Genomic DNA, 14,276 nt, shown 5'->3' on the forward strand with positions numbered 1-14,276 from the left:
AAATCACTAGTCAAACTAGTAATACTGTGATTGTCAGAAATCTAATTTCATTTTTGCCGACTGTAAAATTTTAATCTTCAAACAGACTTTATTTTTATAGTAATAATCTCCTTTATTGAACTTAAATAGGAATTACCAGAAAATCCATGGGAGAAATTATCTATTCGTCTCTATTTTGATGGAATGTCACTTTCTTATTTTATGGCACACCATAAGTATTGTACTTTTGAACATTCTGAGGAAATACTGAAGGAAGTAAGTGAACTATTTTTCTATAAAAATCTAAACTATAGAAAAAGAAATTGTGGTTAAAATGTCATATTTTGTCTTATGCCTCAAGCCTTCCATATAGTTCTACATGCCTGATATGTTTAGAGGGTCTAGAGGATTTGTAAATTCTTTATTGAGAAAGCAATACCCTATATCATGCTTTATAAAGTCCTAGAAAAGACTTCAATTGCATTAAGAGTCACTTAGTGTTTCTATGTCTTCAAACCTAATGAGAAGCCCATATGTTCTCTAACGTTGTTTGAATATAGATGTAAATTATAAAATCATAATGGAATTCACTGCCAGAAAACGACTCTCTCCCAAGATAAAATGGTTTTGCCTTATATTCAGTATTATAACATTTCCCCCATTTTGCCTTCTTACAGGGAACTCAGAGCCAGATTTTAAGCTTAGCTTCAGTAAATAGCCCATTCCAGTTGCCTGGTGCTTCTGTTTTTAATATTTTAAAAAACATAATTAGTCTGTTACAGATAGGATTTCACATGGCAAGCTGCCACAAATACTTTATAGAAATAGGGTACTCATCATAAATAAGAACATGAACATTTTATATAGCAAGATATTTTTAGACTTACAGTTCACTTGTTAAGTTTTTGAATATTCATTTCGGCGATAGTACACAACCAAACAGTGGGTGTGCAGTTCAATATAGGAAACTACTTTCTTCTCTCAAATAGGAAACTATGACATAACTTTGTACATGTAATGCTCACAGCCAGTTGTTTCTTTTGAGCATAGAGGTGTGTGTGTGTGTGTGCGTGCGTGCCCCCGTGTGTTTGTGTAAAGGGTGTTTCATCTGTTAAACAGGTTTTATAAAGATTACTTAGTCTCTCTGGCAGGTGTACTCTTCAGTGTGAACATTTAAAAGGAAAGGTAAGAGCTCCCACTCTTATTATAAACTAATGACAATTGACATGCTTTTAGCATAATTTTGAGGATTCTTCTTGTTGCAATATTAAGATCACTCAGAACACTAAATTTTCCCATAGTTAAGCTGAAATGAATGCCAACAAGGTCATGCACACGGTTTTTGTGGGATGAAATATGAAAGTGCCTTAAAACAATAGTACATAGTTAAAGATAGTTTTATTCATTAATAATACTATATTATTTCAGAAACCAACAGATTACAATAAAAAGTATGAGGAAGAGAGATGGGAAATAAGGTTTGAGGTAAGTTTCAATCCAAATATTTTGAAAATTTGGACACTTCATCAATACAAAGAATCTGATACAAGATCAGGAAGGTAAGCATAACAGCTTTATTGAGATAATTTACATACCATAAAATTCAACTTTTTAAAGTGTACAACTCAGTGGTTTTTAATATATTCATAGAGTTGTGCAATCATCACAACTATCTAATTCCACAACATTTCATCTCAAAAAGAAGCTCCATACCAGCAGCAGTCACTTTCCATTTCCCCTTCCCCAGTTTCCTGGAAACTGTTTCTGTGGGTTTGTCTATTCTGGACGTTTCATATAAAGGGAATCATAGCCCTTTGTTACTGGCTTCTTTCATTCAGCATAATGTTTGCAGGGTTGAATCATGTTGTAGTATGTGTCCTTTTTATTGCTGAATAATATTCCATTATACAGATACACACATTTTGTTTATCCATTCATCTCTTGATGGATACTTGGGTTGTTCTTACCTTTACAGATAGTGAATTAAAGCTACTATGAACGTTTGTGTACAAATTTTTAAGTGGATGTCAGTTTTCAGTTCTCTTGAGTATGGACCTAGGAGTGGAATTACTAAGTCATATGGTGACTGTGTTTACCATTTTAAGGAACTGTGAAACTGTTTTCCAAACCAGCGGCATCATTTTACTTTGGTACTAGGATTGTACAAGGGTTCCATTTTTTCCATATCCTCACCAACACTTACCTGACTTTTTTCCTAGCCATCTTGGGATAGGTGTGAAGATACAAGTCCCTTATCAGATATGATTTGCAAATATTTTCTCCCATTCTGTGGGTTGTCTTTTCACTTTCTTGATGGTATCCTTTGAAACACCAGAGTTTTAAATTTTGATGAAATCTAGTTTATCCTTTTTATCTTATTTTTTCTTTTGTCACTTTTGCTTTTTGGTGCAAGAAGTGTTTTCATAAGTAAAATTTTATCATTTAAAATTTTAAGTAGAATTTAATTCCTATAATTATAAAAATGACATATGCTTGTTGTAAAGTGTTTTGTAACAAATCAGTAAAATTCAACAGTAGGTAGTCACTTCTTGCTGAAATCTTAGTGGTTCAAATATGTTTTGTTTTGCCACCAGTTTGGAAATGTTAAATAGTAATAAGTGAGTCTACAAATTTGAATATGATTGTTTTACTCTTTATGTTAATCACCATATTCAAGATTTTTTTTAACTTACTAAAAGAAAAATCCCCTATATTTTTATATGTATATTTCTTTTAACAACTGCTAACTGCCTTGATCCTCTTTGGAATCATATAACTTTTAATTACTCCTTATGCTTTTATAGAGCTTAAGAGAGAGCACACTTTTTTCATGATTTTTAACTTAAATCTTCCTTTGTCATTTCATATTTTAGTTTTTATTATAAAATACTCTAAAAATAAATGAAATACTACAGAAATGTGAAAAGAAAGAAGTTGTCCCAGTTCTAGATCTTGAACACCCCAGTCCGTCCCACTAAGCAGCCGCAATTTGTTAATCATTCTTCTAGAATTTTATGTGTTATATGTAAATATTATATATAAGTAAATATTCCTGTGGGGTTTCTTTAATACAAAATCTTTTTTTTTGGCAGGGGACAAAAGACTGCTAAAGATCTTTTGATTACTTATCACATTTTGGTCCCACTACAACAAAATTATTTTGTGATTTTCAGTGTCTCAGCTAGATTTTTGCTAAATGAAAGTAAATTGGCACTGTAATAAGCTTTAATAATGTGGTGGGTTTCTGTAATAGTCATTCTGAAATTGGAATTTATTTTTGATGTTTTAGGAATTGCTTTTGCCTGAAACAGAGACGCCTATTTTACCGCCATATTTGTCTTCACCTCTTCCTCCCCCTGGAGAGCTCTACGCTGTTCAAGTTAAGCACGTTGTCTCACCCAGCGAAGTACGTGATTCCAGTAATGCTGGTGGTTAAAAACATGACAGGCAGTCTCGGTCTTTAACTCTAGGGTTGATTCTCCACATTTCCATCTTCCTGATTTTCATAGCTGACAGCTGGTGGCCGCTAGGTTGCCTGCCCTATAATGTCCTCTTCAGACACTTGTTTGTACTTAATGAGGCAAGTGTTCCTTAATCACTGTTGGGTTTTCCCAGTATTGTGTAGCTTTTTCATTCAAATATTTAGATTGTTAAGTTGGAACTTATTTCCACCTGTGAAATCTTATTAAACATCTCATTCCCCTGTCCTCGTCCTACATTGAACTTAAGTGCTCTTTATTCGCTGTTTTTCCATACCACTTACCACCTTGTAACACACTGTGCCACTTCCTTATTTTGTCTGCTTCTTCCCACTAGAATGTAATTCCATGAAGACAGGGATTTTTGTCTGTTTTGGTCAGAGGTGTGTCCCTAGAACCTAGAATACTGCCTGATACATAGTAGGCACTCAGTAAATATTGACTGAATGAGTAAGTACACTCAAGAAAATTCAATTATATATGCTTGGCTAACGAGAGAAAGAAATGACAAATTAAGTGGCCAGGCAGTCTCTCAGCCATTTTTACACAGTAAACCATTCTTTTCACCTACAAGAAGAATTTGCTCCATAATTTCATCAGAGAACATAGTAGCGCAAACTATTGTTGGTTTTTATGATTTTTAATTAGTTATTAGTCACCACATAAATTACCCCAAATTGAGCAGCATAAAACAACACACGTGAAAGTCAGAAATCCAGGATCTCGGGGTTGCAGTTGGGGTGTGTGTGGGGGGTGTGCAGGATCCACTTCCAGAGCCCGAGGGCTGGGCCCCGGCCCCGCGGGCCTCTGCTGGGCCTGCTGGCGCGCGTCTGCACGCTTCCCTGTTGGGCTGAGCGCCACCAAGGCAGAGACCACGCCTTTGACAACCTGGGCTCAGTGGTCACATACCGCCGCCGCTCTCATGCTTTCCAGTCGCAAAGAGCAAGTCTGGTTTGCTGTGGGGACTTGACTCTGAGGGCTGTGAGGTCATTGCTGGGGACTGGCGTGCAGTAGTTCTGTCCACATCATGAATACTAAAAATTACAGCATTTGAACTTTTTCCCTTCCCTTCCCCCCACTTAGGTGTATATTTGCCTTGACTCTGTAGAAAACTGTAATCTGGTGAAGCAGCATGATGACACAGTTGACGGTGGAGTCAGCTGGGAACCTGAGGCTGAGAGCCTTGAGGAAGCGCTGGGGAGGTTCAATAAGGATGTGGAGACGTTCTTGCCTCTGACGGACTTCCGAACAGGTACTAACCTTTCAGAGTAAAATGGGATTCCCAGTGAAGCCGCTGTTTTGTTTCAGTGCTGATGAGACTGGGTTGTTTCTAAGGTTAACTGGTATTTCTATCACCCTCACTTGATATGCATGGTCTCTTGCCTTGGGGCGCTTTTGTTTTTCAAAGCTCAGGCCACACTGTAACATTGACTGCATGAAGGTGGCTTTTCTGAGCTTGCAGTTTTGCCAGTAGCTCAGATTGTGAGCTGTTACTTGGACCTGAACAGCACTAATTTTAATTACAAGCCACCTAAGCTGCTAATTGTTGTGTGGGGCAGCAGAACTCAGATTGTGTCGAGTCCTGCCAGCATGGGTGAAATCCTGCTTTTTTCCCTTTCTAATCTACTTCCCTATCTTTATTAAATATATGGCATTCTCCTATGAGGAAAATGCATCTAGTTACTGGTGTTGACGGTTCCTGAATACCAGGAGTGGTGTCTACACATTTTATCAGTATGTGATGTATAGGGATGTATTCATCCTTGGTATTTTGTTCATATCAGAGGATACTTTAGCAAAGGAAAACATCAGCCTGACGTCCTATCTGATTTTACTTAATGAGATTTTAATCATTTGTGACCCATGTTTGGCTGATAAACACCACTTGCTGTTCCCTCTGCCTGGAAAGTTCTGGGGTGTGTAGCAGGGTCTCTGCTCAGCTATCCCCGCATGGCAGCTCTTCCCTGATGCATCCCACCCCACCCCCTCCTCCCGTCCTGTAAGGCAGCACCACAGCAGGGACTCTGTGCTGCAGCGTCATCAGCGCTTAAGGAGGGCACCTGGCACAAGTAGGTGCTCATAAGTATTTGTTGAATGAGTGAAAAAATAAACTCAGTCACTTTTTCTTTTTGTAAAAACTAATTTATAATCTGGAAGAAACAATCCCTTCCTCACGGTGCTCTTCTCTCAGGGAGGCTGCACAAACAGTCTGTGCGTAATGTGATCATTCATGGAGCTACACATACATGTGTGCATTTTTCTATGGTTATTCTTCAATTAATTATGCATATGTACAAGTTGATTCATAGACAAGTGCTTATTAAATATGTACGGAATCTATATTGAAGGAGTTGAATAAGGAATCTATTTAGGTAACACGTTGAGGATATGTGGTTGAAGTGGGTTGGGAGTATATTGTGAAGAACCCTGTAAATTGCAGTCTAAGGACTTGGTACTGCAGACAGTTAAGATGCCATTGAAATTTTTTAAACTACAGAGCAATGGAATTGGATTGGAGGAGAAGGAAATTAAAAGTAGGAATAACAGAAACCATTTTACTATCATTTGCAGAAGACAACTGCCCAAAGGAAAAAAAATCGGGGGCGTATAAGAAGTGGGAACAATGGAAGGATGGTTTAAGCCTTGGGTGGTGGAAGAACTAGGACTCTGAGAATGGAGAGGTGTCTTTCTTCCAGCCTTTTCCTAACTTAGGAATTAGGAAAAACAAGGTTTATAAAGTATAAACAGAAAAAAGAGCACAAGCCAACATGTGGCTAACTGTTGAGTGTTTAATTCTGAATAATGGGTAATTGGTGATTATATTTTCTTTGTACTTTACTGTATTTTTTTAAAAAAACGTTTTTAAGAAAATAAAAGGCAATGTGATTTCCCCCTTTTTGTCTTTTCAGAAATGCCTTGCCTTGCAGAATATGATGATGGCGTATGGTACAGAGCAAAGATTGTTTCCATTAAAGAATTTAATCCTCTGGCTGTCCTGGTACAATTTGTTGATTATGGATCAACTGAAAAGCTGACAATAAACAGGTTAAAAAACAAAAAAGTAAACTTAGTTGAATTAGGATTCTTAGTTTTCTATTCTTTTTTTTTTTTTTTAATGAAAAGATTTTGCCTCTTTTTAAAAGAAAAAAAATCTATTTTAAAGCTACTTATATATTGGGAGTATTTTTTATCTAAAAGTTATTTTTTATTGTAAAATATACATACCATAAAATCTACCGTGTTAAAAAATAAATTTTAAAAAATTCTTAAAGAGAAAAAATTTACCACATTAGCCATTTTTAAGTATACAATTAATTGGCATTAAGTATTCAGTGTTGTGCGACCATTGCTACTGTCCATTTTCAGGACTTTTTCATAACCCCAAACAGAAACTCTGCCCCTCAATAACATTCCATTCCCTTTCCCTCAGCTCCCGGTAACCCCTCTTCTACTCTCTGTATGAATTTGCTTATTTTAGGTTCTTCATCAAGTGTAATCGTAAGTATTTGTCTTTTTATGTCTGGCTTATTTTACTTAGAATGATGTTTTCAGAGTTCGTCCAATTGAAGCATGTGTCAGAATTCCATTACTTTTATGACTAAATAATATTTCATTGTACGTATATACCACATTTTGTTTATCTGTTCATCTGTTGATGGGCACTTGGTCTGTGAATAATGCTGCTATGAACAATGACATACAAAGAGCCATTTTGAGTTCCTGCTTTCAGCTGTTTGGGGGTATTATATACCTCAAAATGGAATTGCGGGACCATATGGTAATTGTGTGTTTAACTTTTTCAGGAAATGCCAAACTTTTCCATAGCAGCTATACTATTTATATTTCCACCAGCAACGCACAGGAGTTCCATTTTCTCCACATCCTTGCCGACACTGTTATTTTCCAAGTTTTGTTATTGTTGTTTGTGATACTTTTTTAATAGTGGTAAAATACACATATCATAAAATCTACCATCTTAACCATTTTTAGAAGTATAGTTAAGTAGTATTAACTTTCCTTACATTGTTAGTGCAACCAATCTCCAGAACTCTCTTCATTTTGGAAAACTGAAACTAACCCTGTGCCCATTAAACGATCCCTCATTCCCTCTTCATCCAGCCCATCAACCACTGTTCCATCTCTATGAATTTGATTATTGTAGGTATCTCATATGTCTTTTTGTAACTGGCTTATTTCACTTAGCATGATGTCAAGGTTCAACCATGTCATAGCATATGTTAGAATTTTCTTTTTTAAGGCTGAATAATATTCCATCACATGTATATAACACATTTATCCATGCACCCATCAGTGGATACTTGGTTATTGTGAATTATGCTATGAACATGGGTGTACAAATATTTCTTCATGACCCTGCTTTCAATATACTCAGAAGTGGAGTTGCTGGATAATATGCTTATTCTTAGTATTTGGAGGAACCACCAAACTTCCCCACAATAGCATTTTACATTCCCACCAAATGTCCAAGGGTTCCAGTTTTTCTCTGTATCCTCACCAACACTTGTTATCTTCCATTTTTGTTTGTTTTAAATAGTAGCCATCCTAATGGGTATGAGGTGATATCACATTGTGGTTTTGATATGCATTTCCCTGATGATTAGTGATGTTGAGCACCTTTTCATTTGCTTGTTGCCCATTTATATCTCTTCCTTGGAGAAATGTCTTTTTTAATGTATATTTTCTCTCATTCTGTAGGTTGCCTTTTCACTCTGTTGACTGTGCCCTTTGCACAGTTTTAAATTTTGATATAATCAAAATTTTTTCTTCTGTTGCCTGTGCTTTTGGTGTCATATCCAAGAATCACTGCCAAATCCAACACCTTTAACTTTTTCTCTAATTGTGACATTCTTAACATTTTAATTTAAGGATTTCTTTTGTGACAGACTTTGTCAAATTCCTGTTCATCTTATGCAGTATCCAGCCCGAGCCATAAAGGTTCTCTTGGCAGGGTTTAAACCTCCCTTAAGAGATGTAGGAAAGGCAAGAATACCGTACTGTCCCAAGTGGAGCATGGAAGCATTGTGGGCTATGATAGACTGTCTTCAAGGAAAACAACTTTATGCTTCTTCTATGGTAAATATCTGCCTTAATTAGCCAAAATACTTTGAAAGCTATTTCAAGGATCCCTGTTAACTTTCTAAAGTGCTTTTTATCTCTGCAGCTCTAGATGCAAAAATGCTTTAAAGCATTTGATGTTGTAAATACTATAGGATTAATTTTAAGGCTTGTTCAAATGTCTTAGTTTGTATTTTACAAACTTTTGATTAGCCCTGCAATGATATAAAATATCAGTGATGTAATGACTAAGATAAAAAATGATCAAGATGAGTATCCTATAATCAAAGAACTGATAATGAGGAAAACATGTAAACTACTAATACAAGGTAGAATGAAATAAATGCTATAAAAAAGGTATAGGTATCTTTGGGGTGTGTGTGTGGGGAGAGAAGCAGGAGCGATGAGTTCTGTCTGGAGAGATCAGGGTAGGGTGTTTGAGCCCCTGCTTAGTAGGCACTCGAGTGCTTATTCAGTAAGTATGACCGGGAGAAAGTGACATTCGAGCTGCATCCTAAAAGTAGAAAAGACCAGAAGGGGGATTCTGGTCAGAGTCAGAGAAAGGTTCAAATGGTGCTCATATCATAACTGTACTGACTTTGAATTGTTTAATGCAGTAGAAGCTACATCAAAAGGTCCAAAAAAGAAAATCCAGATCATGCTTGGTATAAATATGCTTTCTACTTGAGGCTTAGTCACAAAGGGGTGGCTCGAAGGCCGTATCTGGCTTGTAACCATGTTTGATTTAGTGCACAGCTGTTTTAAAACTGGAAAATTATACACAAAGTCTTATTTCTAAGTACTATAAAATCTTCTGAAGTGACAGCACCAGTGGTGCAACAACAGTCCCTCTAGGTGGGGACATGCTCTTCGGTTCACCCTAGTCCTCACCACTGTTGTTTCAGCCCAGCTCGCCCTGATCTGGGGACCCGAGATTTGGGGGATGTCTGATATATCGGCTGTGACAAGAATGAGCTCTTACTGAAGCAGTGCTGTTACTAGACAGTGCTTTTTGAACACCTCTGTACATACCATGTTCCTGTGTATGCAGTGGTGTAAATAGCTTATGCAGGGTTTCTCTCAAGAAGCCAGTGAAAATAACAAATGTTCTTATAAATACATGTGTATTCACCTCTATGAGTAACACTCAAAATTTGGTGACTATGCATAAAGGTATGCTTTATGTGTAGAATGTAAATGAATTTTAACAGGAATGGTAGTATTAAAGCCCACTGGCTCAATCCAGGAAAACTTTGGGGAGAGTTAACATTTTAAATAAAGTAAAAGATGGAAAGAATGGGACTTAGCAAGAAACCATCAAGATACCTTTTGAAAGTAACAGTGTATAAATTATAAATAAACTTAGAGAATGCCTTGTCCCTCCTGCCAGTTGTAGGAGGAACAGGCAGCAAAGACATGATGGTGTTTTCTTGACATGTATGTGTTAATTTTAGGCTCGGGTACCAGAACAAATAGTGACATTATATGAAGATGAAGGGTATCCAGTTCATATGTCATTAGTAGAAATGGGGCTTGCAGACCAAGACGAGTGATGTAAGTACCACGACTTCTTGTTCACCCTTACAGTCAGCACGATGTAGCAGAGATTCATACTAAATTGCCCTGAAAAGCACCTTTGGCCTTTCCTTGATTTGTCAAAGGAATGACGACAAAGCTCAACCAGAGTCTCTCTTGTAGATCTCTCCTTCATAGGCCCTTCTTACCTATTGAGTACCAGTAACAAAGAGGTTCCATAGCTATAAAAACGCTTGGAACGGCTATCCTGACCATTCATGGTGCCAGATGGTTATGGGGGCAAGGAGGAGAGCAGCGGAAAGCGGGCACTATAAATAATTTAAGCACAGAATGCTGTGCTACACATGCAGCACTACTGGACAGCCAGTGCCCTGATAACAAGGTTATTAAAGTCCTTCGGTAAACAGCTCACTCTTTATCCATTCACATAAACGTAACATGTGATTCAGTAACTGTATTTGAACCTTAAGCAAAGGTTTAAAATAACACACCTTTTATTTTTCAGGTTTACAGTACAGAGCATCTATAGCAGCCCAGAAGAAAGTTTTCTGTTATATGTAGACCATTTCAGGCTTATTTTTCTTGACTTGTTCTGCAATAGTGCTGGCCTTTTTTTTCTTTTCTTTACATGTTGAACTGTTAGGAATTGTTCCAAAAAAGTTAATAAATATTTGCTTTCAAGTATTTACTTATTTTATTTTACTGTAATTTTTAAATGAAATATTTTAGGCATGTTAGAAAAAACATATTTAGTTCATTTTATAACTAATGTACATTCAGCTGAAGAAACAAGACATCATCAGCACAGTTGTAGGCCCCTGTTCTACCCTTCCCCAGTCATTCTGTTTCTTACAGAGGAGGTGAATACTGTGAATTTGGTGTTTATCGTTCTTATATAGCTCTTTATAATTTTATTGTATATGCATGCATCCATAAACAAGACATAGTGTTGCTCTGTATATTTTTAAGTGTGTGCAGTATCACAGAATTACCTTTTTTCCCTTACTTTATTTCCACTATATAATGCATATTGGTATGCATAGCTCTATTTTATTCACTTTCACCATTACATCCATCTGTGCATATAATTTACTCTGTTGTTAGATATTTAGGTTGTTAACAGTTTTTTCTCAGTTACAGATACTCTACTGTACAACCCCTTATGCACCTGTGAGGGGTTTTCTAGTAAACATACTTTAGTGGAATTTAGTACTAGGTCATGCGGCAATTGCTTTCCAAAAAAGTGATTTTACCAGCTAATTCTACCATCAGTAGTCCAAGTTCCTTGCCAACATGTGGTGTGGCCAGACCATTGTTTGCCAGTTTATGACAGTAACGTAAAAAGGTACCTCATTGTTGAAATATGCATTTACTGGTTTTAGTCAGTTTATTGCTTATTAATATCCTTTGTTTGTAATTACCTATTTTAACTAATAGGGATTCTTTATATATTCTGGTTACTAATCCTTTGTCAGATATGTGTTTCTTTTCCTAGGCTGTGACTTTTCTCTCTTTTGTGGTATCTTTGGACAAACAGAAACTTTTGACTCATCAACCTTTTAAGGTTTGTGCTGTGTCTCATTTAAAAATCTTTCTCTAGGGAGCTCCCTGATGGTCTAGGGCTGAGGATTTGGCACTTTCACTGCTGTGGCCTGGGTTCAGTCCCTGGTCTGGGAACTGAGATCCCCCAAGAGGTGCGGCACAACCAAAAATAATAATAATAAAATTTAAAAATCTTTCTCTATTCCTGAGGTAATACATATAATTATTTTCTTTGAAAAGTTTTCAACTTTTTTGTTATTCAGTTTTAAATCACCTGGAATTAATACATGTGGCTTTTTTTAAAAAACTGAGTTACTGCCAGCACTACTGTCAGACTGCACTAAGTGACTAGACCAAACTTACTATGTAAATCTACTTGTAGGTGACTTGGCCCCCCCTTCAAGGACATCTTGCTTCTGTCGGCCCCGTCTTACAGGTAATAAGGTCAAGGCACCTGTGGTCTATCAATCAGTTAAAACACTGGCTGGTTAGTTTTCACGCCCCCGCCTTTCTCAGCTGTCACCGTCCTTACAACTGCTTTCTCCTCCTATGAGATTTATCTGCACTTGTAGAATGAACTCTTCTGCCTGTTTTACTGTTTATTTGTATTCAGTCACTGTTTTAACTTCCAATTCTGTGACCTCTGTGGTTAGATGATAATGCTTTAATTTTAGTACTAATTGAGCACAGTAATATCTTGACTGGAGAAATCCTCTTACTCCTTCAGTAAACTTTTTGAGCAAGACCTTCATAGGACTGGTAGGTGGTGGAAAATCTGTGATACTGTGTTTCTTGTACTTCTTGGCTCTCATAACCATCTCCAACCAATGAAAGCATCCACTTGTTAAAAGTCTATACTGGTTAGAACCGTAGAAAGACAAGGTAGGTGAACTAAAAATGAAAGCTGTCCCTGTGCATTTCAAACATTATAAAAAAAGGCATCAAGTTTTATTTTATATTCCAAACAATCTTTTCCATTTATATATACACACACACACAGTATATATAAATTAAACCACAGAATCCACAAGAAATGTACATTTTTTAAAGAAGAAAATCAAGTTAGTGTTATTTCATGATGAGCCATACACAAGGATCATGACAGTTTTGTGTCCATTAGAACGTTACCATCCTTGTCTTTAACTCTTACTCGACCAGATGAATATTTGGTTTCTTGAAGACCGTTTGTATACACAGTTTTAACAGTGCCATCGGGATACTCCCGTCTCTTGAACTGGGCCGTATGTAGTTCTCTTTGGCCATTATTAAACTCTATGATTTTGTTGCCATCTCTGTAAATTTAAAGTAGAATTTAATTTCTTTAAAAATATGAAGTATACAGCAGGAGAACTCTGGCAGTTATTCCTTCTCCTAGAGCATCCCTGGTCCTTATATAGGTATAATTGGGACTCAACTTCTCAGCACAGAATGGTTTTTTCTGTTTTGATTATTTCTCAAATTTTATATGAACACAATGGCTCTGTGCCACATACAAGTGTTAGAGAGCCAGTGCCCTATCAAGTGTGGCCCTAGGGTGTCAGCATCACCCGAGGGCTCATTAGAAACGCAAATTATTTGGCTGGGGCCCAGCAACCTGCTCTTGAACAGTCCCTCCAGGTGATTCTGGTGCACCCTGAAGTTTGAGAACCACTGCTGTAAGTGAAAAATGGCAAAATAATCTGGAATGAATGAGAATAAAAGTTTTCATCACAAGAAAAATGTGTAAGTATGTGTAATGATGGACGTTAACTAGACTTCTGTGATCATCTTGCTATCAAATCTTTGTTGTACACCTGAAACTAATGTTATATGTCAGTTATACCTCAATTAAAACATGATAATCCTGAATGAATTAATACATGGGATGTGCTTGAGTGTAGACTTGCCATGAGTTAATACTTGAAGATGGATAGACGGATATGGGGACCTTTTCATATTATTTTCTTTCTACTACAGAAAATTTCAATCATACAAAAGTCAATTTTTTGAAAAGTTTCTGAAATCAAAGTATACTGTACACAGAAGAAATAAAGTTTGAGGAAAATCTTTAGTTGAGCACCAGATAAAGTTTCAGACCACATTAAGGGAAAAACACAATCATGACCATGAGAAGTTCCTACATTACTGCCAAGTTTATGTCATAGAATTCAAGTTAATGGGTACTTAAACTGTACACTCCAGGAGAGGAGGGTGAAACTAAAAACAGGACTCTCGATTTGACAAAACTCCACCAGGGTTTCAATTAAAATGGTGCTTATAAGATGCTCTTCACTGTGGATTGAAGAAGTTGACTTTAACTTCAAGAAATTTAACATTCAGAAGGATAAAGAAAGAAATTGTTGACTTTAAGGAATTGGCTTAGGGTGGCCAGAGGAGTAAAGTGCTTAGGCTGGGACAGAGAGACCCAGATAATCAAAATACAGAGTCCGGTTATTCTTAAAAATTGACAGGGCAGCTTTCCTTCTTTGTGTCTCACTCACTGTTTTCAAATTTCACCGCACTGATTTCTAAACAAATACTTGCCATTCTCGTTTCGTGAAGTGCTGTTCAGACACCCTTTAGGTCTGTAGGCTAATGACTAACTAGACGTTACAATCCATTTATCTCAAACTCATCCTAAACTCCAGAATGCTGAAAACATGTCTCACCTGCTCTCAAATTCTG

The 14,276-nt window shown here is 36.8% G+C and overlaps 2 protein-coding genes across 12 annotated transcripts in view; one reads left to right on the top strand and one right to left on the bottom strand.

Annotated features, from left to right (window-relative positions):
• Positions 1 to 10,754, top strand: part of RNF17 (ring finger protein 17) — a 129,971-nt gene extending 119,217 nt beyond the window's left edge. For all 5 annotated transcript variants that reach the window (XM_082364886.1, XM_082364887.1, XM_082364888.1 and 2 more), the window contains 8 exons: positions 130 to 255; positions 1,408 to 1,464; positions 3,269 to 3,385; positions 4,542 to 4,710; positions 6,368 to 6,503; positions 8,363 to 8,552; positions 9,989 to 10,088; positions 10,576 to 10,754. In XM_082364886.1, the coding sequence (XP_082221012.1) occupies positions 130 to 255; positions 1,408 to 1,464; positions 3,269 to 3,385; positions 4,542 to 4,710; positions 6,368 to 6,503; positions 8,363 to 8,552; positions 9,989 to 10,087 (894 nt within the window). In that variant the 3' untranslated portion in view covers position 10,088; positions 10,576 to 10,754. The remainder of the gene's footprint in view (positions 1 to 129; positions 256 to 1,407; positions 1,465 to 3,268; positions 3,386 to 4,541; positions 4,711 to 6,367; positions 6,504 to 8,362; positions 8,553 to 9,988; positions 10,089 to 10,575) is intronic.
• Positions 10,755 to 12,541: 1,787 nt separating this feature from the next.
• Positions 12,542 to 14,276, bottom strand: part of CPAP (centrosome assembly and centriole elongation protein) — a 61,509-nt gene continuing 59,774 nt past the window's right edge. For all 7 annotated transcript variants that reach the window (XM_082364904.1, XM_082364899.1, XM_082364900.1 and 4 more), the window contains one exon: positions 12,542 to 12,904. In XM_082364904.1, coding sequence (XP_082221030.1) covers positions 12,709 to 12,904 — 196 coding nt within the window. In that variant the 3' untranslated portion in view covers positions 12,542 to 12,708. The remainder of the gene's footprint in view (positions 12,905 to 14,276) is intronic.

This window comes from Balaenoptera borealis (genome assembly GCF_965194805.1).
Source record: "Balaenoptera borealis genome assembly, chromosome: 18".
NCBI lineage: Eukaryota > Metazoa > Chordata > Mammalia > Artiodactyla > Balaenopteridae > Balaenoptera > Balaenoptera borealis.